Source organism: Haliaeetus albicilla, unplaced genomic scaffold (assembly GCF_947461875.1).
Source record: "Haliaeetus albicilla unplaced genomic scaffold, bHalAlb1.1 scaffold_151, whole genome shotgun sequence".
NCBI lineage: Eukaryota > Metazoa > Chordata > Aves > Accipitriformes > Accipitridae > Haliaeetus > Haliaeetus albicilla.
Window position 1 is genome coordinate 1 of NW_027212435.1, and position 23,526 is coordinate 23,526.

The following is a 23,526-nucleotide window of genomic DNA, read 5'->3' on the forward strand; positions in this document are numbered from 1 at the left end:
CAGACCCCCTTGTGCGTGTGGAACGGGGTGTGCAGCCCCCCCCCCTTTGCAGCCATGCAGGGATATTGGGGTGCAGAGACCCCCCCCCAAAATATTCGGGGGGGGGGCACATGGACACCCCCATGCCTGGGAACTGGGATGCCCAGAGCCCCCCGTACATGGAAATTGGGGTGCTCAGCCCCCCTCCCCTCTCCGTTTGCGGCCCTTTTGGGGAATTGGGGTCCCCCGGGGGGGGGTGGTCTGTGCCCCCCCCGGCCCCCCCCCCAACTAACCCACTGCTGCCCGTAGGAGTCCTCCAGGTCGTTGACGGTCCGGTCGTCCCAGTTGAGGCGGATGCCCACCAGGCAGGAGGGCAGGAACCCGTTCTCCGCCAGGATGACGAAGTAGGAGAAGAACCCCCCCAGCGCCTGGATCATCCCTGGGGGGGGCACAGGGGAAGGAAGGGGGAGTCAGGGTACACCCCGACACCCCCCGTCCCGGCACCCCTGGGGGGGCCCTGAGCCCCTGTGACCCTCTGCAACCCCCCCCAAGGACCCCACTGCGCCCCCAGGGCTCTCCTGTACCCCCCCAGCACTCCAAATTACCCCCCTGCACTCCAAATTACCCCCCTGCACCCCAAATTACCCCCCTGCACCCCCAGGGCTCTCCTGTACCCCCCCTGCACCCCAAATTACCCCCCTGCACCCCCAGGGCTCTCCTGTACCCCCCCTGCACCCCAAATTACCCCCCTGTACCCCCAGGGCTCTCCTGTACCCCCCTGCACCCCAAATTACCCCCCTGCACCCCCAGGGCTCTCCTGTACCCCCCCAGCACCCCAAATTACCCCCCTGCACCCCCAGGGCTGCCTTGTACCCCCCCAGCACCCCAAATTACCCCCCTGCACCCCCAGGGCTCTCCTGTACCCCCCCCAGCACCCCAAATTACCCCCCTGCACCCCCAGGGCTGCCTTGTACCCCCCCAGCACCCCAAATTACCCCCCTGCACCCCCAGGGCTCTCCTGTACCCCCCCAGCACCCCAAATTACCCCCCTGCACCCCCAGGGCTCTCCTGTACCCCCCCTGCACCCCAAATTACCCCCCTGCACCCCCAGGGCTCTCCTGTACCCCCCCCAGCACCCCAAATTACCCTCCTGCACCCCCAGCGCTGCCTTGTACCCCCCTGCACCCCAAATTACCCCCCTGCACCCCCAGGGCTCTCCTGTACCCCCCCAGCACCCCAAATTACCCCCCTGCACCCCCAGGGCTCTCCTGTACCCCCCCCTGCACCCCAAATTACCCCCCTGCACCCCCAGGGCTCTCCTGTACCCCCCCAGCACCCCAAATTACCCCCCTGCACCCCCAGGGCTGCCTTGTACCCCCCCAGCACCCCAAATTACCCCCCTGCACCCCAAATTACCCCATTGCACCCCAAATTACCCCCCTGCACCCCCAGGGCTCTCCTGTACCCCCCCAGCACCCCAAATTACCCCACTGCACCCCCAGGGCTCTCCTGCTCCCCCCCAGCACCCCAAATTACCCCCCTGCACCCCAAATTACCCCACTGCACCCCCAGGGCTCTCCTGCTCCCCCCCAGCACCCCAAGTTACCCCACTGCACCCCCAGGGCTCTCCTGTACCCCCCCAGCACCCCAAGTTACCCCCCAGCACCCCAAATTACCCCACTGCACCCCCAGGGCTCTCCTGTACCCCCCCAGCACCCCAAATTACCCCCCTGCACCCCCAGGGCTCTCCTGCTCCCCCCCAGCACCCCAAATTACCCCCCTGCACCCCAAATTACCCCACTGCAGCCCCAGGGCTGCTCTACACCCCCCAATCCCCCCCCTCCCACCCCCATATCCCTCCCGCACCCCACCGTGCTCGCAGCACCCCCAGCTCCACCCTACCCCCCTCCGCACCCCACATTGCCCCCTCCGCACCCCAAATTGCCCCCCCCCGAACCCCAAATTGCCCCCCCTCACCGATCTGCCCGTAAGCCATGCTGATGAGCCGCTCGTTCACCAATTTATCGGATCGGGGATTTCGGGGTTGCCGCTTCATGATGTCACTCTCGGCCGCTTCGTAGGCCAGCGAGATGGCGGGGACCTTGGGGGGGGGGGGGCATGGGGGGGGTCACCCCACTTTTTGGGGTCCCCCCCCCGACACCTAAACTGCTGGGGGTGGGTGCAGGCTGTGGAGGGGGATAGGGGCAAAGGGGGGGACCCCAGCACCTTGGGAAGGGTCCTAGAGGGTTTGGGGAGCCCTGGGGGGGGGTCACAAGGGGGTTTTTGGGGGGGGGGGTCCCCTGGGGGGCAGGGGTGGTCAGGGAAGGGGGGGTCGCCCCCCGTGGTTTGGGGGTGCTGGGGGAGGTGTTGGTGGTCCCCACGGTGTCCGTGGGGGTCTCCGGGGTCCCATCACAGGGGACTTTTTGGGGGTGGGGGGCGTGGTAGTGCCCAGGATTTGGGGGGGGGGTCCCTGGGGTCCCCAAGGGTCCTTGCTGGTTGGGAAAGGGGGGGGCTCCCCATGTTTTGGGGGTACTGGGGGGTCCCCATGGTGCCTGGGGGGGTCCATGGGGGTCTTGGTGGTCCTATCACAGGGGATTTGGGGGGGGCTGTTGGTGGCACCCAGGATTTGGGGGGGTCCCTGGGGGACTTTGGGGTCCCCAGGGGTCCTTGCTGGTTGGGAAAGGGGGGGTCCCCATGTTTTGGGGGTACTGGGGGGTCCCCACAGTGTCTGGAGCAGGCGGGGAGATCCCTGGGGGTCTTGGTGGTCCCATCACAAGGGATTTGGGGGGTTGTTGGTGGCACCCAGGATTTGGGGGGGGTCCCTGGGGGTCCCCACTCACCATGTCGGTGCCCAGGTCGATGCAGAGGATGGTGATGGTGCCCAGGGGCAGGGGGATGTTGGCCATGATGAAGAGGAGGAAGGGGGTGATTTCGGGGATGTTGCTGGTCAGGGTGTAGGCGATGGATTTCTTCAGGTTGTCAAAAATCAGGCGGCCTGAGGGGACGGGGATGGGCGTCACCGGGGGTCTCCCGGCCCCCCCGACCCCGTCCCTCCGTCCCCGCCGGTCCAGCCCTGACCTTCCTCCACGCCGGTGACGATGGAGGCGAAGTTGTCATCGAGGAGGATCATGTCGGCCGCCTGCTTGGAGACGTCGGAGCCGGCGATGCCCATGGCCACCCCGATGTCGGCTTTTTTCAGCGCGGGGGAGTCGTTCACCCCGTCCCCCGTCACCGCCACGATGGCACCCTGGGGACCAAGGTTGGGGTGAGGATGAGGAGGGGGACATCCCATGGTGGTGGGGACCATCCCCACCACGATGGCACCCTGGGGGGGGTGAGGATGAGGATGAGGAGGGGGACATCCCATGGTGGTGGGGACGTACGGAGCATCCCCATCCCATAATGATGAGGATGAGGATGAGGAGGGGGACATCCCATGGCGGTGGGGACGTGGGGACCATCCTCATCCCATAATGATGAGGATGAGGATGAGGAGGGGGACATCCCATGGTGGGGGGGACCATCCCCATCCCATAATGATGAGGATGAGGATGAGGAGGGGGACATCCCATGGCGGTGGGGACGTGGGGACCATCCTCATCCCATATGATGAGGATGAGGATGAGGAGGGGGACATCCCATGGTGGGGGGGACCATCCCCATCCCATAATGATGATGCTCTGGAGATGGGGACCACCCCATGGCGGTAGGGACCATCCCCATCCCCACCACGATGGCACCCTGGGGGGGGTGAGGATGAGGAGGGGGACATCCCATGGTGGTGGGGACCATCCCCACCACGATGGCACCCTGGGGGGGGTGAGGATGAGGATGAGGAGGGGGACATCCCATGGTGGTGGGGACGTACGGAGCATCCCCATCCCATAATGATGAGGATGAGGATGAGGAGGGGGACATCCCATGGTGGTGGGGACGTACGGAGCATCCCCATCCCATAATGATGAGGATGAGGATGAGGAGGGGGACATCCCATGGCGGTGGGGACGTGGGGACCATCCTCATCCCATAATGATGAGGATGAGGATGAGGAGGGGGACATCCCATGGTGGGGGGGACCATCCCCATCCCATAATGACGAGGATGAGGATGAGGAGGGGGACATCCCATGGTGGGGGGGGACCATCCCCATCCCATAATGATGATGCTCTGGAGATGGGGACCACCCCATGGCGGTGGGGACCATCCCCATCCCCACCACGATGGCACCCTGGGGGGGGTGAGGATGAGGAGGGGGACATCCCATGGTGGTGGGGACCATCCCCACCACGATGGCACCCTGGGGGGGGTGAGGATGAGGATGAGGAGGGGGACATCCCATGGTGGTGGGGACCATCCCCACCACGATGGCACCCTGGGGGGGGTGAGGATGAGGATGAGGAGGGGGACATCCCATGGTGGGGGGGACCATCCCCATCCCATAATGATGAGGATGAGGATGAGGAGGGGGACATCCCATGGCGGTGGGGACCATCCCCATCCCCACCACAGTGGCACCCTGGGGGGGTGAGGATGAGGATGAGGAGGGGGACACCCCATGGTGGTGGGGACGTGGGGATGGGGACCATGCCACCACCATGGGGACTGGAGGGATGGGGGGGGGGGGGGCTGCAGGATCCGTTCTGGGTGTTTTTTTGGGGGGATGCGACAGTTTGGGGGGGGGGTCGGTGCCGTCTGGGGACGCTTTGGGGGGGGGCATCCTTGGTGACAGAGCTGGGGGGCTTTGGGGGAAATCCTGGAGGTGCTTTTGGGGGGTTCAGGGACCCCAGGAATGATGCTTGGGGTGGGGTTGAGGACCCCCAGGGGGGTGTTGGGGTGTATTTTTTTTGGGGGGGGGGCCCCGACCTGGCGCTGGCAGCCTTCGACGATGATGAGCTTCTGCTGGGGGGACGTGCGGGCGAAGACGATTTCGGTGTGGTTCTGCAGGATCTCGTCGATCTGCTCCGAGGACATGTCCTTCAGGTCGGTGCCGTGGATCACGCAGGCTTTGGCGTCCCTGGGGGGGGGGACACACACGACACACGGGGGGGGGGGGGGTCAGGCACCCCAACACCCTAACGCTGCACCCCCCCTCGCCCCCCAACATCACACAACGCACCCCAGCACCCCGCATTGCGCTCCCCTAAATCCCCTTCCCCTGCATCCCGGCTCCTCTCCATCACCCCCCCGCACCCCCAAATGCCCCCCCCCCCAGCCCCCTCTGTTGCCCCCCCCCCCCCAAATCTACCTGGGGTTAACCTGGCTGACGGGGATGTTGAGGCGGGCGGCGATGTCCTCCACCGTCTCGTTCCCCTCCGAAATGATGCCCACCCCCTTGGCGATGGCTTTGGCCGTGATGGGGTGGTCTCCGGTCACCATAATCACCTTGGGGGGGGGGACACACAAACAGAGGGGTGACCCCCCCCGGCTTGGGGACTGGGGGGCTGCAGGGTGCAGGGATGGAGAAGGGACCCCATGGGGGTCTGGGGGGGACACACACGACCCCTCCTTGGAGGGCACCCCAGGGGTTTTGGGGGGTTTTGGGAGGTTTTGGGGGGTTTGGGGGGTTTTTTGGGTTTTTTTTGGGGGGGGGTCGTACCTTGATGCCGGCGCTGCGGCATTTGCCGACGGCGTCGGGGACGGCGGCGCGGGGGGGGTCGATCATGGACATGAGCCCCACGAAGCAGAGGTTGTCGGTGGCGAAGTTGACGTCGTCGCAGTCGAAGGCGAAGCCCTTGGGGTACTGCTCCTCCGGCAGGTAGAAGTGGCAGAAGCCTTTTTTTTGGGGGGGGGGGGGGAGGTGAGACCCCCCCCCTGCACCCCCACACCCCTCTTCTGCCCCCCCTGCCTTTCACACAGATGTTGCCCCCCCTGGTTTGGGGGAGCGGTGGCTGCTGCAGGGTTCTCCAACCCAGGATGGAGCACCCCCCCCCCCAAAAAAAGACCCCCAAGTGTGCCCAGGGTGTGCTTCACCAGTGACCCCCCCCAGCTCCATAGGGAGGGCGTGTCCCCCCCAGAGACCCCCCCCCGAGGGCTCCCCTCGGCCCCATACTCAAGACACATCCATCCTCCCAAGGACCCCCCTCAGCCCCCTACCCAGGACATGTCCCCCCCACTGAGACCCCCTAAGACCCCCCCAGGAAATCCCTCAGCCCCCTACTCAGAACATCATCATCCTCCCAGGGACCCCCAGGACCCCCCTCAGCCCCCTAACCCAGGACATATCCCCCCCCAGGGACCCCCTGAGACCCCCCAGGGACCCCCTTATCCCTTACCCAGGACATCCCCGTCCTCCCAGGGACCCCCAGGACCCCTCTCAGCCCCCTAACCCAGGACATGTCCCCCCCAGGGACCCCCAGGACCCCCCTCAGCCCCCTAACCCAGGACATATCCCCCCCCAGAGACCCCCTGGGAGCCCCCAGGGACCCCCAGGACCCCTCTCAGCCCCCTAACCCAGGACATGTCCCCCCCAGGGACCCCCAGGACCCCCCTCAGCCCCCTAACCCAAGGACATGTTCCCCCCCAGAGACCCCCTGGGAGCCCCCAGGGACCCCCAGGACCCCCCTCAGCCCCCTAACCCAGGACATATCCCCCCCCAGAGACCCCCTGGGAGCCCCCAGGGACCCCCAGGACCCCTCTCAGCCCCCTAACCCAAGGACATGTTCCCCTCCAGAGACCCCCTGGGAGCCCCCAGGGACCCCCAGGACCCCTCTCAGCCCCCTAACCCAGGACATGTCCCCCCCAGGGACCCCCAGGACCCCCCTCAGCCCCCTAACCCAGGACATATCCCCCCCCAGAGACCCCCTGGGAGCCCCCAGGCCCCCTCACAACCCCATCCCCAGGAGATGCTCCCCGCAGGGACGCCCGTACCCCACCTCAGCCCCATCCCCAGACCACCCTGCCCCCCCAAGTGCGTACCCAGGACCCTCTCCCCCAGCCCCCCCAGTTCCAGGTAGGCGTTTTGGAAAGCTTCCTTCATCTCCTCGTCCAGGGGCTGCTCCTTGCCCTGCAGCAGGATGGTGGAACACCGGTCCAGGATACGCTCGGGGGCCCCCTTCATCACCAGCAGGTACCGGTTATCGTTGGGGTCTTCGGTCTCATGTATGGAAAGCTGCGGGGGGGGGGTCCCAGGGTCAGCATCACCCTCCCCTGCACCGTGGTTGTCCCCCCTCCCTCCTACTTGCCACCCACGGGGGGGATTTTCCACACCAGTAAGCCCTGGGAATCCCATCCTGCCAGTACTGGGCAGGGGATTAGTGTGATGGGGGGGCGTGGGGATGGGGGGGCTGGAGGCTAGGGGGGGTCTGGTGTGCTTGGGGGGGCTTAAGGGCCTCTGCAGGGCTGGGGGGGGGGCTTGAGGGGTCTGCAGGTTTAGGGGTCTTGGTGGGTCTGGGGGGATCTTATGGGTCTGGGGGGGGGACACCCGGTGGGTGTTTGAGGGCTCCGTAGGGCTGGGGGTACCTGGTGGCTCTTGGGGGGGGGTCCCACAGGTTTTGGGGGGACCCAGGGGGCTTGGAGACCTCGTCAAGAGGTTTGAGGTCCATGAGGGATGGAGGGGACCCCGCAGGTTTGGGGGGGAACCCCACAGGTTTGGGGGGGATGCTGAGGGTTTGGGGGGGACGCTGAGGGTTGGGGTCCCGTCGGTTTGGGGGGGGGGGGCCCTTGTGGGTACCTGGTACTTGTTGGTGGAGTTGAAGGGGATTTCGGCCACCTTCTTGTTCCTCTCCCGCATCACCTTGACGGAGCCGGAGGAAAGCTCGATGCACTTCAGCAGCGCCGACTCCGAGGCGTCCCCGGCCACATCACGCTGAGGGGGGGGGGCACAGGGTGAGGAAGGGACCCCCCACATCCCAGGGGGCCCCAAATCCTTCCCTTGGGACCCTACAGGGACCCTCCAAACCCTTCCCGTGCCCTATAGGACCCCCAGGGACCCCCAAACCCTTCCCCTGGGACCCTACAGGGACCCTCCAAACCCTTCCCGTGCCCCAGAGCCCCCCCAGGGCCCCCCAAACCCTTCCCATGGCACATCCAGCCCCCCCCAAACCCTTCCGATGCCCCATAGTACACCATGCCCCCCCCAAACCCTTCCCGTGCCCTATAGGACCCCCAGGGACCCCCAAACCCTTCCTGTGCCCCAGAGCCCCTCCAGGGACCCCCAAACCCTTCCCATGGCACATCCAGCCCCCCCCCAAACCCTTCCCGTGCCCCATAGTACACCCTGCCCCCCCCCAACCCCTTCCCTTCCCATACCCCTGAGACCCCCCAGGGCCCCCCAAACCCTTCCCATGCCCCATGGGACCGATGCACCCCCCACCCCCTCAGCCCCCCCCCTCCATCCCAGCCCCTCACCTTGAGGATGGGGACGTTCTCCTGCCCCCCCTTGAAGACCGCCCGGTTGCAGAGCCCCGCGATGTGGGACAGGGCCACCCAAGTAGCTGAGCTCTTATCAAAGGCAGTGCCTGGGGGGGGGACATGGGGGGGGGGTGTCAGTGGGGTGCCCAAAGTGGGGGAGTACTCAGGTTTCCCCTCTCCCCCCACCCGAGCTCTCAGCTTAGTGCCGCAAAAACTCCAACTCCCCCCCAGGACCCCAATTTCTCCCCCCCCAAATCATCTCCAGCCCCCTCTGCCCTTGCTCTGACTCCCCCAGTCCCTTCCCACAGCCCCCAGTAGCCCCCCAGCCCTCCCTGACCCCCCCAAATCATCTCCAGCCCCCTCTGCCCTTGCTCTGACTCCCCCAGTCCCTTCCCACAGCCCCCAGTAGCCCCCCAGCCCTCCCTGACCCCCCCAAATCATCTCCAGCCCCCTCTCCCCAGCTCTGACTCCCCCAGTCCCTTCCCACAGCCCCCAGTAGCCCCCCAGCCCTCCCTGACCCCCCCAAATCATCTCCAGCCCCCTCTGCCCTTGCTCTGACTCCCCCAGTCCCTTCCCACAGCCCCCAGTAGCCCCCCAGCCCTCCCTGACCCCCCCAAATCATCTCCAGCCCCCTCTGCCCTTGCTCTGACTCCCCCAGTCCCTTCCCACAGCCCCCAGTAGCCCCCCAACCCTCCCTGACGCCCCCAGCCCCCCCAACACCCCTCCAGCCCCCCCCAAATCCCCCCCCACCCACCCGACTGGTCCTCGGTGGTGTCGGCCTCGTGGATCTGGTTGTCGAACCACATGTGGGCGACCGTCATGCGATTTTGGGTGAGGGTCCCCGTCTTGTCAGAGCAGATGGTGGAGGTGGACCCCAACGTCTCCACCGCCTCCAGGTTCTTCACCAGGCAGTTCTTCCGCGCCATCCGCTTGGCCGTCAGCGTCAGGCACACCTTGGGGGGGGGGGGGGGGGCGTGGGTCCGAATTGGGGGGGGTCCGTACCCCTCGGCACAGTGACAGAGACCCCACGGCGTGCATGGTCCCACGGTGCAAGCACGGACCCCCTATTGCACCCCAATCCTGGATCCATAGCCCCGACTGCATGCACGGACCCCCCCCCAAACATCGCACCCCAATCCTGGAGCCGCAGCCCCCCCGTTGTATGCGTGGCCCCCCCGTTGCAAGCACGGACCCCCTATTGCACCCCAATTCTGTATCCATAAGCCCCCATTGCATGCTCGGACCCCCCCCCCCCCCAACATTGCACCCCAATCCTGGATCCATAAGCCCCCATTGCATGCGCGGACCCCCCCCCAACATCGCACCCCGATCCTGGAGCCGCAGCCCCCCGACGCATGCGTGGCCCCCCCCGTCGCATGCACAGACCCTCCAAGCGAATGCACGGACCCCCCTTCCATTCCTTGCAGGCACAGCCCCTCCCCCCCCCAGTGCACCCCAATCCTGGACCTGTAGCCCCCCCTATTGCACATGCAGCCCCCAATACACCCCCCAGCCCTGCACCCCCAGACCCCTTGCATCCCCCTTTGGACCCCCCCCCTTGCAGCCCCATAGCAGTCACAGCCCCCCCCCCCTGCACCCCCTAAGTGCCCTCCGCAGCCCTTGCACCCCATCTATTGCCCCCCAGCACCCCATATTTCACCCCATAGCGCAGCCACAGCCCCCTTGGACCCCCTGCACCCTGTATTGCCCCCCCCCTCAGCCCCTGCACCCCATATATCCCCCCCCCCCCCACATACGGTGACGGTGGCCAGCAGCCCCTCGGGGACGTTGGCGACGATGATGCCGATGAGGAAGATGACGGCCTCCAGCCAGGTGTAGCCCAGGATGAGGGAGAGGATGAAGAAGGAGATGCCGAGGAAGACGGCGACGCCGGTGATCAGCTGGATGAAGTGCTCGATCTCCACCGCGATCGGGGTCTTGCCCACCTCCAGCCCCGAGGCCAGCGTGGCGATGCGCCCCATCACGGTCCGGTCCCCTGTGGCGATCACCACCCCCCGTGCCGTCCCTGGGGGGAGACGACGGGGGTCACCGGGGGGATCAGGGACCCTAAAAATGGTCCTGACCCCAAAACGGCCCCACAAATGGTCCAGGACCCCGAAACGCACTCAGGGATGCCCAAAATGGCTCAAGGATCCCTAAAAAAGCCCCCCAAATGGTCCAGGATACCAAAAGGGGCTCAGGGACCCCCAAAATGGCTCAGGAACCCCCCAAACAGCCCCACAAATGGTCCAGGACCCCAAAATGGCTCAGGGATCCCCAAAACGGCCCCACAAATGGTCCAGGACCCCAAAACACACTCAGGGATGCCCAAAATGGCGCAGGGATCCCTAAAAATGCCCCACAAATGGTCCAGGACCCCAAAAGGGGCTCAGGGACGCCCAAAATGGCGCAGACATCCCCAAATCAGCCCCACAAATGGTCCAGACCCCAAAGTGGCTCAGGGATCCCCGAAACAGTCCCACAAATGGTCCAGGACCCCAAAACACACTCAGGGATGCCCAAAATGGCGCAGGGATCCCTAAAAATGCCCCACAAATGGTCCAGGACCCCAAAAGGGGCTCAGGGACGCCCAAAATGGCTCAGAGACCCCCAAAACAGCCCCACAAATGGTCCAGGACCCCAAAATGGCTCAGGGATCCCCAAAACGGCCCCACAAATGGTCCAGGACCCCAAAACACACTCAGGGATGCCCAAAATGGCGCAGGGATCCCTAAAAATGCCCCACAAATGGTCCAGGACCCCAAAAGGGGCTCAGGGACGCCCAAAATGGCTCAGAGACCCCCAAAACAGCCCCACAAATGGTCCAGGACCCCAAAATGGCTCAGGGATCCCCAAAACAGCTCTGCAAAAGGTCCAGGACCCCAAAATGGCTCAGGAATCCCCAAAACAGCCCCACAAATGGTCCAGGATCCCAAAATGGCTCAGGGATCCCCAAAACAGCCCCGCAAATGGTCCAGGACCCCGAAACACACTCAGGGACCCCTAAAATGGCTCAGGAACCCCCAAAACAGTCCCACAAATGGTCCAGGATCCCAAAACACACTCAGGGATGCCCAAAATGGCGCAGGGATCCCCAAAATGCCCCACAAATGGTCCAGGACCCCAAAAGGGGCTCAGGGACCCCCAAAGTGGCTCAGCGACCCTTCAAAACAGCCCCCCAAATGGTCCAGGATCCCAAAAGGGGCTCAGGGACCCCAAAATGGCTCAGGAACCCCCAAAACAGCCCCACAAATGGTCCAGGACCCCAAAACGCACTCAGGGATGCCAAAAATGGCTCAGGGACCCCAAAACAGCCCCACAAATGGTCCAGGACCCCAAAAGGGGCTCAGGGATCTCCAAAATGGCTCAGGAATCCCCAAAACAGCCCCACAAATGGTCCAGGAACCCAAAAGGGGCTCAGGGACCCCCAAAATAGCTCAGGGACCCCCAAAACAGCCCCACAGATGGCCCAGGAATCCAAAATGGGCCCAGGGACCCCCAAAATGGCTCAGGGACCCCCAAAACAGCCCCACAAATGGTCCAGGATCCCAAAAGGGGCTCAGGGACCCCCAAAATGGCTCAGGGACCCCCAAAACAGCCCCACAAATGGTCCAGGATCCCAAAAGGGGCTCAGGGACCCCCAAAATGGCTCAGGGACCCCCAAAACAGCCCCCCAAATGGCCCAGGAATCCAAAATGGGCCCAGGGAACCCCAAAATGGCTCAGGGAACCCAAAACAGCCCCCCAAATGGTCCAGGATCCCAAAAGGGGCTCAGGGACCCCCAAAATGGCTCAGGGACCCCCAAAACAGCCCCCAAAATGGTCCCAGGATCCCAAAGCATCGCTGCAGGCAGCCCAGGGACCCCCAAACCTGCCCAGGGACCCCCAGAAAGACCCCAAGGCACCCCCAAACCCACCAGGGGACCCCCATAAGGACTCCAAGGCAGCCCCGGGGATCCCCAAACCTGGTGGGGGACCCCCAAACCTGCTGGGGGACCCCATAAAGACTCCAAGGCCCCCCCCCTAAACCTACCCAGAGACCCCCTAACCCCCTCAGCTGGCCCTAGAGACCCCCAATTTCCCTCGGGGGACCCCCAATCCACCCTCAGCTGGCCCCAGGGACCCCCAACCCCTTTGGGGGACCCCCCCAAGCCCCCCCAGCTCACCCTCGACGCAGTTGGTGGAGAAGAAGGTGATGTTGCGGGTCTCCAGGGGGTTGTCGTGGGTGCAGTCGGGGGAGCGGGTTTGGGGCTCCGACTCCCCCGTCAGCGAGGAGTTATCCACCTGGGGGGGGGCACGTTAGGGGTTTTTTTTTCGGGGGGGGGGTCCCTGAAGGGCTTGGGGAGGGTTTCTGCAAGATGAGGGGTCCATAAGGCTCCTTGGGGGGGTGTCCATGGAGCTCCTGGGGGGACTTTCTGCAAGTTTTGGGGTGCATGGGGGTCTTGGGGGGGGGTCTGCAAGTTGGGAGGGGTCCATGGAGCTTCTGGGGGGGGGTCCACGGAGGTCCTAGAGGGTTACTGCAAGTTTTGGGGGGGGTCCATGGAGCTCCTGGGGGGTCCATAGAGGTCCTGGGGGGTGTCTCTGCAAGTTGGGGGGGCTCCTGGGGGGATCTTTGCAAGTTGGGGGGGGTCCACGGAGCTCCTGGGGGGTCCATAGAGGTCCTGGGGGGGTCTCTGTAAGCTGGGGGGGGTCCATGGAGCTCCTGGGGGCTCCATAGAGGTCCTGGGGGGTGTCTCTGCAAGTTGGGGGGGCTCCTGGGGGGATCTTTGCAAGTTGGGGGGGGTCCACGGAGCTCCTGGGGGGTCCATAGAGGTCCTGGGGGGGTCTCTGTAAGCTGGGGGGGGTCCATGGAGCTCCTGGGGGCTCCATAGAGGTCCTGGGGGGTGTCTCTGCAAGTTGGAGGGGCTCCTGGGGGGATCTTTGCAAGTTGGGGGGGGTCCACGGAGCTCCTGAGGTGGTCTCTGTAAGCTGGGGGGGGGTTCATGGAGCTCCTGGGGGGGCTCAATGCAAGGTTAGTGGGTCCCAGGGGTTCCTGCAGAGTGGGGAGGGGGTCTCTGAAAGGTGGGGGGGGGGGCTGGGGGTCCACTGAGTCCCATGCGGGGGGGGGGGGTAAGGGGTGTCCATGCAGAGGTGGGGGCTTGGGGAGGGCATGCGGGGGGGCTCTATGCATTTCAGGGGGCTCTGGGCATGCGGGGGTGTCCCGTGCATTTTTTTTTTTTTTTTTGGGGGGGGGGGATCCCCACCTTGCAGCCGTGTGCCGAGATGATGCGCAGGTCGGCGGGGACGCGGTCCCCCCCCTTGACCTCCACCAGGTCTCCCACCACCACCTCCTCCGCGTTCACCTGCATCTTCTCCCCCTCCCGGATCACCAGGGCTTGCTGGGGGGGGGGGGTACACACATATTGGGGGGGGCCACAACATATTGGGGGGGGGCACAACATCCCCTCCCAACCCATTACTCCATCCCCAGCTGCATCCCTCTGTCTCCACCTCCATCTATCAGCCCCTCCACCAAATATCTGCCCCCCCCCACCAAATATCTGCCCCCCCACACCCCAAATTTGCCCCCCCCCCGGGGGGGTCCCCACCTGGGGCACCATGTTCTTGAAGGACTCCATGATTTTGGAACTCTTGGCCTCTTGGTAGTAGGAGAAGCAGCCGGTGATGATGACGACGGCGGCCAGGACGATGCCCAGGTACAGCTGGGGGGGGGGGGGTGTGAAGAAAATTAGGGGGGGGTCAGCATGGATCAGGGGGGGTGGGTCGTGCCCCCCAACAAAGCCCCTCTCCCCACATGGGGCACCCCATCTGCCAGCATGGTTGCACCCCCCCCCCCATTAGCCCCTGCTGCCCCCAGGGCAGTTTTTCCCCAAATTTGGGGTACAATTAACCCCCCCCATTGCCCCCCCAAATCTGGGGCACAGCTGCCCCCCCCCTTGCTCCACCCCCCCCCATCCCCCCCCCCCCCCCCAAGCTCCAAGGCACAATTGCCCTACAACTCCTGGGTACCGTTGCCCCATCACCCCCCTACCCCCCCACCAATTGCCCCAGCCCCCCATTTTTTGCCCCCCCCCCCCCTTCATGGGGACCCCCCCCCCCACCTACATTGTCGTTGGAGGGTTCGTCCTCGGTGCCGGCTTGGATGCCGTAAGCCAAAAAGCAGAGGATGGCCCCGATCCAGAGGAGGATGGAGAACCCCCCGAAAAGTTGCCGGCAAAATTTGACCCACTCGGGGGTCGTGGGGGGGGGCGTCAGGGCGTTGGGGCCGTCCCGCGCCAGGATCTCCTGCGCCTTGCTGTGGGTCAGACCCTGCCCCAAAAAAAAGGGGGGGGGGTGTCAGGGGGACCCCCAAAATAGATCCCCAAAATCCCTGAAAAGAGACCGCAGAGAGGGGGGAGAGACCCTGCAGGGGTGACCCCCCCTCATGGGGAGACCCCAAGGGGGACCCTCGAATGGGGAGATGCCCCCCCCCCAGGCAGAGAAGCCCCCCCAAAAGTGGCCCCCCCAAAAAGTGACCCCCTAAATGGAGGTGCATGGGAGAGGGGGGACCCCAAAACAGACCCCCCCATGGGGGTCCCTGAAAGAGACCCCAGAGAGGGGGGAGAGACCCTGCAGGGGTGACCCCCCCCCAAAAAGGGGACTATCTAATGGGGAGATGCCCCCCCCATCAGGGAGAAGACCCCCAAGAGGGACCCCCCCAAATTGGACATCGATGGGGAAAGGGGGACCCCAAAAAGGGACCCCCAAGTGGGGAGACCCTCCCCAAAAAACAGACCCCCCCCCAAAACAGACCCCCCCCAAGGGGAGGGGCAGAGCCCTATGGGGACCCTCAAAAGGGACCCCCCAAAAGGGGCAGTTCGGGGGAAAGGCAGACCCCCAAAAAGAGACCCCCCCCATGGGGAGGCAGACCCCAAGAGACACCCCCAAAGTGACCCCCCCCAAAGCAAAGACCCCGGGGGGGCACCCCAAAAAGGTGACCCCAGGAGAGACCCCAAAAGGGACCCCTAAAGGGAAGGGCAGAGTCCTATAGGGGACCCCAAAAGAGACCCCCCCCCTAAGGCAAAGGCTCTCGGGAGGGAGATGCCGGGGGGGGACACCCCAAAAGGGACCCCCCCTGTTTTTTTGGGGGGGGGGGCTCACCTGCACGCAGTCCGTGTTGTATTTCCTACAGACCTCCTCGATCGACATCTTGTGCTCTGTCTGTGGGAGAAGGGTGAGACCCCCCCCCCAAAAATCCCCTGGCCCCCCCAAACTGCCCTCTGCCCCTCTCCGCTGTTTGCAGCCCCCCCAATTGCCCCCACACTGCATGCAGCCCCCCAACGCACCCCAAATTGCCCCATACCCCCATCATACGCCCCAAACTGCCCCAGACCCCCCCAACTGCCCCCAAAATTGCCCCAGCCCCCCATCATGCACCCCAAACTGCCCATCTCCTGCCCCAAACCCCCCATCATACACCCCAAATTGCCCCAGACCCCCCCAGCTGCACCCCAAATTGCCCCAGCCTCCCCAACCCCCCCATCATACACCCCAAATTGCCCCAGACCCCCACCAATCGCCCCCCAAATTGCCCCAGACCCCCCAAAACCCCCATCATGCCCCCCAAATTGCCCCAGACCCCCACCAATCGCCCCCCAAATTGCCTCAGACCCCCCCAAAACCCCCCATCATGCCCCCCAAACTGCCCGTATCCTCCTCCAACCCCCCATCATACACCCCAAATTGCCCCAGACCCCCACCAATCGCCCCCCAAATTGCCCCAGACCCCCCGAAACCCCCCATCATGCCCCCCAAATTGCCCCAGACCCCCACCAATTGCCCCCCAAATTGCCCCAGAGCCCCCCAAAACCCCCCATCATGCCCCCCAAACTGCCCATATCCTCCTCCAACCCCCCATCATACACCCCAAATTGCCCCAGACCCCCACCAATCGCCCCCCAAATTGCCCCAGACCCCCCAAACCCCCCATCATGCCCCCCAAATTGCCCCAGACCCCCACCAATCGCCCCCCAAATTGCCTCAGACCCCCCAAACCCCCCATCATGCCCCCCAAATTGCCCCAGACCCCCACCAATCACCCCCCAAATTGCCTCAGACCCCCCCAAACCCCCCATCATGCCCCCCAAATTGCCCCAGACCCCCACCAATCGCCCCCCAAATTGCCTCAGAGCCCCCCAAAACCCCCCATCATGCCCCCCAAACTGCCCATATCCTCCTCCAACCCCCCCATCATACACCCCAAATTGCCCCAGACCCCCACCAATCGCCCCCCAAATTGCCCCAGACCCCCCAAAACCCCCCATCATGCCCCCCAAATTGCCCCAGACCCCCACCAATCGCCCCCCAAATTACCCCAGCCCCCCCAGTCGCCCCCCAAATTACCCCAGACCCCCCACCATGCACCCCAAACTGCCCATCTCCTGCCCCCCCAATTGCCCCAGCCCCCCCCAAACTGCCCCTAGCCCCCCCAAACCGCCCCTACCTTGCACCCCAGCCCCCCCCCACCCCCCAAACTACCCCAGCCCCCCCCAAGCCCCCCCACTCACCATGGCCACCTCCTTCTTGAGGTCATCCAGGTCCCTCGTCTTGCTCTTCCCCTTTTTGGGGGATTCCTTCTCGCCCCCCTTGTCCTGCGTGGTGGCCACGCGGTAGCTGTCGGAGCCGCCGTACTGGGGGGGGGGGGTTTACGCTGGGGGGCCCCGCACCCCCCCGTCGGCTGCTCTGACCCCGCGCCATGGGCCCTGAAATCCCACCGCCCTGGACCCCCAAATCCCACCGTCCTGGACCCCCAAATCCCACCGTCCTGGACCCCCAAATCCCACCGTCCTGCAGCATGGATTATGCCCCCCCCCGACCCTGCAAGGTCCCTGCACCCCCCCAGCACCCCAAAAACCCCAAACCTGCAGCATGACCCCCCCCCAAAAAAGGCTGGGAGCCCATAGCAGGGGTCCTGCACCACCGCAGCACCCCAAAAACCCCGATCCTGCAGCATGACCCCCCCCCAAAAAAGCCTGGGAGCCTGTAGCAGGGGTCCTGCACCCCAACCCCCCCCCAATCCTGCAGCATGACCCCCCCCCAAAAAAGCCTGGGAGCCTGTAGCAGGGGTCCTGCACCCCAAAACCCCCGATCCTGCAGCATGACCCCCCCCCCAAAAACGCTGGGAGCCCATAGCAGGGGTCCTGCACCCCCCCAGCACCCCAAAAACCCCAAACCTGCAGCATGACCCCCCCCCCCAAAAAGCCTGGGAGCCTGTAGCAGGGGTCCTGCACCCCAAAACCCCCGATCCTGCAGCATGACCCCCCCGCCAAAAAGGCTGGGAGCCCATAGCAGGGGTCCTGCACCCCAAAAACCCCGATCCTGCAGCATGACCCCCCCCCGCCAAAAAGGCTGGGAGCCTGTAGCAGGGGTCCTGCACCCCCCCAGCACCCCAAAACCCCCGATCCTGCAGCATGACCCCCCCCCAAAAACGCTGGGAGCCCATAGCAGGGGTCCTGCACCCCCCCAGCACCCCAAAAACCCCGATCCTGCAGCATGACCCCCCCCCAAAAAAGCCTGGGAGCCCATAGCAGGGGTCCTGCACCCCAAACCCCCCGATCCTGCAGCATGACCCCCCCCCCAAAAAGCCTGGGAGCCTGTAGCAGGGGTCCTGCACCCCAAACCCCCCGATCCTGCAGCATGACCCCCCCCCCAAAAAAGCCTGGGAGCCTGTAGCAGGGGTCCTGCACCCCAAACCCCCCCCCGATCCTGCAGCATGACCCCCCCCCAAAAAGCCTGGGAGCCCGTAGCAGGGGTCCTGCACCCCCCCAGCACGCCAAAAACCCCAAACCTGCAGCATGACCCCCCCCCCAAAAAAGCCTGGGAGCCCATAGCAGGGGTCCTGCACCCCAAAACCCCCCAATCCTGCAGCATGACCCCCCCCAAAAAGGCTGGGAGCCTGTAGCAGGGGTCCTGCACCCCAAACCCCCCCGATCCTGCAGCATGACCCCCCCCAAAAAAACCCCTGGTCCTACACTGCCCATCACCCAGGGACCCCCAGCTCCCCCCCCAGGGAACCCCATTGCCCAGGGACCCCCCCTGAGCCCCCCAAATCCTGCACCAGGGCACCCTACAGACCCCTGCCCCCCCCCCCAAATCCTGCCCCAGCCCCCCCGCCAGTCCCTAGGGATCCCCCCCCCAAATCCTGCCTCAGGGCACCCCCAGGGACCCCCAAATCCTGCCCCAGCCCCCCCAAATCCCTACAGCACGACCCCCCCCCCCCTTTGCAGCACAGCAGCCCCCCCCCCCCCCACCCCAGCCCAAGCACAAGGACACGGGGGGGGGGGGATGTGGGTGACCCCCCCCCTCGCCATCTGCTCCCCCGTTAATCCGGCCTTGACCGCGGGGGGAGGGGTGGCCGGGGGGGAGGGCCCCCCCCCATGCGGGGGGGGGGTTTCTATAGGGTATCCCTTATAGCGGCCCCCAGGAGGCCTGGGAAAAAGGGGGACCCCCCCCAATTTATCTATACTTACCTGGGGTCTGGGGGTGCCCCCCCCCAAATTGGGGGAATCATCATGGGGGATGCGGGGACACCCCCCTCCATTTTTGGCCAGGACCCCCATCCTGGGGGGGGGGTCATTTGGGGGGGGGTGTAGATTTGGGGGGGGGGGGGATCCTACTTTACGCATCACTGGGGGGGGGGGGACACACACACAAAGACCCCCCCCAAGATGATGGCAGGTTTTGGGGTGGGGGGGGGTGGGAGCTGTTGCTCTATGGGGGGGGGGGGTCCTGTGGTGTGTGTGTACGTGTCCCCCCCCCCCCCAAATCACCACCCAAGGGTGCGGGGGGGGGGGGCTGGCACTGGGCCAACACTGCAGTCGCCCACGCCGCAGCGCGGGGGGGGGCGCCCCCCCCCCGACAGCTGGGTCAGGGTGACCCCGAGCTACTGCAGGGGATGGGGGGGGGGGGCACAGGGACATCCCCCCCCCTCCAGCATGTCCCCATCATCTGGGGAGGGGGGGGGATATTCTGCCAGGAGACTCCCCCCCCCCCAGTTTGATGGGGGGGTGTAAAAATTAGGGTCTGCCCTGAAATACCCCCCCCCCCGAGCTGGGGGGGCTCGTTTCCATAAGGGGGGAGTCCCTGTTTCCTGGGGGGGTCCCTGTTTCCTGGGGGGGGGGTCCCTGTTTCCCGGAAGGGTCCCTAATTTAGAAGAATCACTATTTTTTTGGGGGGGGGGGGGGCAGAATTTCCTGGGGGGATCTCCCTTTTTCCTTGGGAATCCCTTTTCCCCGGGGGGGGGGGTGGGTGCACCCTTTTATTGCCCCCCCCCAAGGCACTGATTTTGCACTGTTAATGTGTCCCCTGGTTAATTAGCGCCCTAATTAATTGGTGGGAGGCTGCTGGGTGCAGCCCCCCCCCCCCCCGGGGGTGCAGCCTGGCTGGGGGGGGGGGGGAAGGAGAGAGGAAGGTTATATGGGGGGGGGTGCGCACACGCACTGCGGAGACACGGGAGCGAGCACGGGGATGTTGGGATTTGCACGGGGACGTGCACGAGGACACATGGGGACGTGCACGAGGACACACGGGGACGTGCACGAGGACACACGTGGGGACACGGGGGGGGGGGCGAGCACGGGGATGTCGGGGTTTGCACGGGGCCGTGCACGAGGACACGCGTGGGGACACCGGGACGTGCACGAGGACGTGTCCAAAGACCAGGACATCGGGGTTTTGCACGGGGGACGTGCACGGGGACGTGGGGGACATGCACGAGGACGCGGGGACACGGGCGTGCGTGGGGACGTCGAGGGCGTGCGCGGGCACCAGGATGCGCACGGGGACAGCGGGGTTTGCACGGGGACAGCGTGGCTTGCACGGGGACGTGCACGGGGACTTGCACTCTCGGGGCCAGGGCCACGCTCGCTGGCACAGGGACAAGGACACGGGGACACTCGTGACGCCGGGCCGGGACACGCTCGCAGGGACACGGGGGGGTGTCACGGGGATCGGGAACACTCGTGGGTGTGCGGGGGGGGGGGAGAAACACACGCGTGTGGCCCCACGTTACGCAAGAGTCGCACGTCACGCGTGTCCCCCTCGCACAGGGCCCTTGCGCCACCTTCGCACGCTCCCACGGAGCGGGGGGGGGGGGGCCCTGCACGCCCCTTGCACGCCCGGACAGCGTCGTGCGATGCCGGGTGGTGGCTCTGCACACTCAGCCGGCGCCCCTTGCACGCCCCTGCGGCACCTCGCACGTCACCCGCCCACCTTGCCAGCACCTTGCGTGGCTTTGCACACCCCGTCTGCACCTCGCACACCCCTTGCACACCTGGCTAGCACCTTGCACGCCCCTCCTCGAGCCTCGCCCATCTTGCTAGCGCCTTGCACGCCCATCTGCACCTCACACACCCCTCCTAGCACCTTGCACACCTCGTTAGCACCTTGCACACCCCTCCTGGCACCTTGCGCCGCTTGCACACCCCTCCCAGCACCTCGCACGTCCCTTGCACGCCCCTCCAGCACCTTGCACATCCCTTGCACACACACCCCTCCCAGCACCTTGCACATCCCTCCCACTGCTTGCACACCTCTCCCAGCACCTCACCCATCCCTTGCACACCCCTCCAGCACCTTGCACATCCCTTGCACACCTCTCCCAGCACCTTGCACACCCCTCCAGCACCTTGCACATCCCTTGCACACCTCTCCCAGCACCTTGCACACCCCCCCAGCACCTTGCACATCCCTTGCACACCTCTCCCAGCACCTTGCACTCCCATCTGCACCTTGCCCGCCCCTCCCAGCACCTTGCACATCCCTCCTAGCACCTTGCACATCCCTTGCACGCCCCCCCAGCACCTTGCACACCCCCCCAGCACCTTGCACACCCCTTGCACACCTCTCCCAGCACCTTGCCACCTTGCACACCCCTCCTAGCAACTCACACATCCCTTGCACACCCCTCCCAGCACCTCGCACATCCCTTGCACACCCCCCAGCACCTCGCACACCCCTCCAGCACCTCGCCCATCCCCCCCAGCACCTTGGCACATCCCTTGCACGCCCCCCAGCACCTTGCACACCCCTCCCAGCACCTTGCACACCCCTTGCACACCCCTCCCAGCACCTTGCACACCCCTCCAGCACCTCGCCCATCCCTCCCAGCACCTCGCCCATCCCTTGCACACCCCCCAGCACCTTGCACACCCCCCCCAGCACCTTGCACACCCTTGCACACCCCTCCCATCCCTCGCCCACCCCGGGGGGGGTCCCTTTCCCCTCTCCCCCCCCCCCCGGCCGGCCCGTACGTACCCCCATGGCGGCGGCGGGTGCAGCCGGACCGAGGCCCGGGGCTGGACGGGGAGAACCGGGGGGGGGGGGCGGGGAAAAGGGGGAAAAAATCCAGGGAAAAAAAAGGGGGGGGGGGTCTCCGGGGGGGTCCGGAGCGGCGGAGCGGAGCGGAGCGGAGCGGCCCCCGGCTGCGGCGAGCCCGGGACTGGGGCGGGGGCGCGGGGCGGCCGCCGTCTGGGCTGGGGGGGGGGGCGGGGAGCGGCCAATCAGCGCGCGAGGGGGGGACCCCCCCCCCCCCGCTACACCACCACACCCCCCCCCGCCCGTGGCCACGCCCCTTTTACTGCGGATCCGCCGGGGGGGGGGCTGCAGCCTTGGGGAGCGCCCCCCCCCCCCACTAATGCGGGGAGGGCCCCCCCTGCAGTGCGACCCCCCCCCCCCGGGGGTGCACCCCCCCTGCAATGCAGCCCCCCCCCCCGCAGTGCGCCCCCAATTTACACCCCTCCCCCAATTTACACCCCCCAATATACACCCCCCCCAATATACAACCCCCCAATTTATACCCCCCCAATATACACCCCCCAAATTACACCCCCCCAATATACACCCCCCAATATACACCCCCCCAATATACACCCCCCCAAATTTACAACCCCCCAATATACACCCCCGCAATTTATACCCCCCAAAATTTACACCCCCCCAAATTTACAACCCCCCAATATACACCCCCCCAATATACACCCCCCAAATTTACAACCCCCCAATATACAACCCCCCCAATTTATACCCCCCCAATATACACCCCCCCAAATTTACAACCCCCCAATATACACCCCCCCAATTTATACCCCCCAAATTTACACCCCCCCAAATTTACAACCCCCCAATATACAACCCCCCCAATTTACAGCCCCCCAATTTACACCCCCCCCAATTTACGCCCCCCCAATTTACACCCCCCCCAGCAATGGGCCTGCAACATCCCCCCCCCGCAATGCAGCCCCCCCAATATACCCCCCCAAAGTACCCCCCCAATATACCCCCCCCCGCAGTGCACCCCCTCGGCAACCCCCCCTCCAGTGCCCCCCCACTACCCCCCCCAAATTACCCCCCTCATTTACCCCCCCCGCAGCGCCCCCCCAATAATCCGCCCCCCCCCAATGTCACCTCCCCCCAAAAATTTGCCCCCCCCCAATGCGGTCCCAATTCCCCCCCCCGGGTATCCCCAGCGACCCCCCCAAATGCACCACGACCCCCCCCCCAGCGCCCCCCCAACCCCCCCATGTGCTGCAGCCCCCCCCAATCTTGCCCCCCCCCCAATTAGCGCTGTCGCTAACGAGCTTTGCCCCCCCCCCCCCCGCAGCATCCCTGCGCCCGTCGTCAAGGCAACGCGGCTGCCGGGCAACGGGGTCGCCATGGCAACGGGGGTCCTTGGCAACCGGGAGCCGCGGGGGGGGAACACGACGGGGGGGGGACCACCCCCCCCCCCCCGAGCCTCTGCGCCCCCCCCCCCGCGCCCCCCCCATGTCCTTGGGGTGACCTTGTCCTGCGACACAACGGGGGGGGGGGGAACTGGGACCCCTGCCCAAAACTGGGGACCCCCCCCCAAAACTGGGGACCCCCCCCAAATTGGCCCCCCCAATTGCCCCCCCCAATTGGGCCCCCCCCCCGCAAATATGACCCCCCCCCAATAGGGGACCCCCTCCCCAACCCCCAATTTGGGGTGGGGGGGGTGACCCCCCCCCAAAAGCTTTTCTCCCCCGGGATGAGGGTGGGGGGGGGTCCCCGGGGGGGGCAGTGAGGAGGGGGGGGGGTTCCCCCTCCAGAGCATCCCGATGCCGCCGGTGTCCCCGGTGACGTCATGTCTGGTTGCCGTGGCAACCATCGACTGGGGGCGGGGCTTGGACCAAACCGGGGGGGGGCG

At 65.8% G+C, this 23,526-nt stretch overlaps 1 protein-coding gene across 1 annotated transcript; it reads right to left on the reverse strand.

Annotated features, from left to right (window-relative positions):
* Window positions 1-158: 158 nt before the first annotated feature.
* Window positions 159-21,683, reverse strand: ATP1A3 (ATPase Na+/K+ transporting subunit alpha 3; the record flags this gene model as incomplete). The annotated part of the gene is made up of 19 exons (XM_069777812.1): window positions 21,621-21,683; window positions 16,874-16,996; window positions 15,468-15,527; window positions 14,433-14,636; window positions 13,916-14,029; window positions 13,571-13,705; window positions 12,494-12,611; window positions 10,086-10,354; window positions 9,083-9,281; window positions 8,326-8,435; window positions 7,649-7,783; window positions 6,895-7,087; window positions 5,576-5,751; window positions 5,225-5,361; window positions 4,843-4,993; window positions 3,058-3,226; window positions 2,820-2,974; window positions 1,957-2,080; window positions 159-418 (listed from the first exon to the last, which is right to left on the reverse strand). Coding segments are annotated over exons 1-19 (2,838 nt in total), but the record flags the coding sequence as incomplete, so codon positions are not given.
* Between the last annotated feature and the right edge of the window lie 1,843 nt (window positions 21,684-23,526).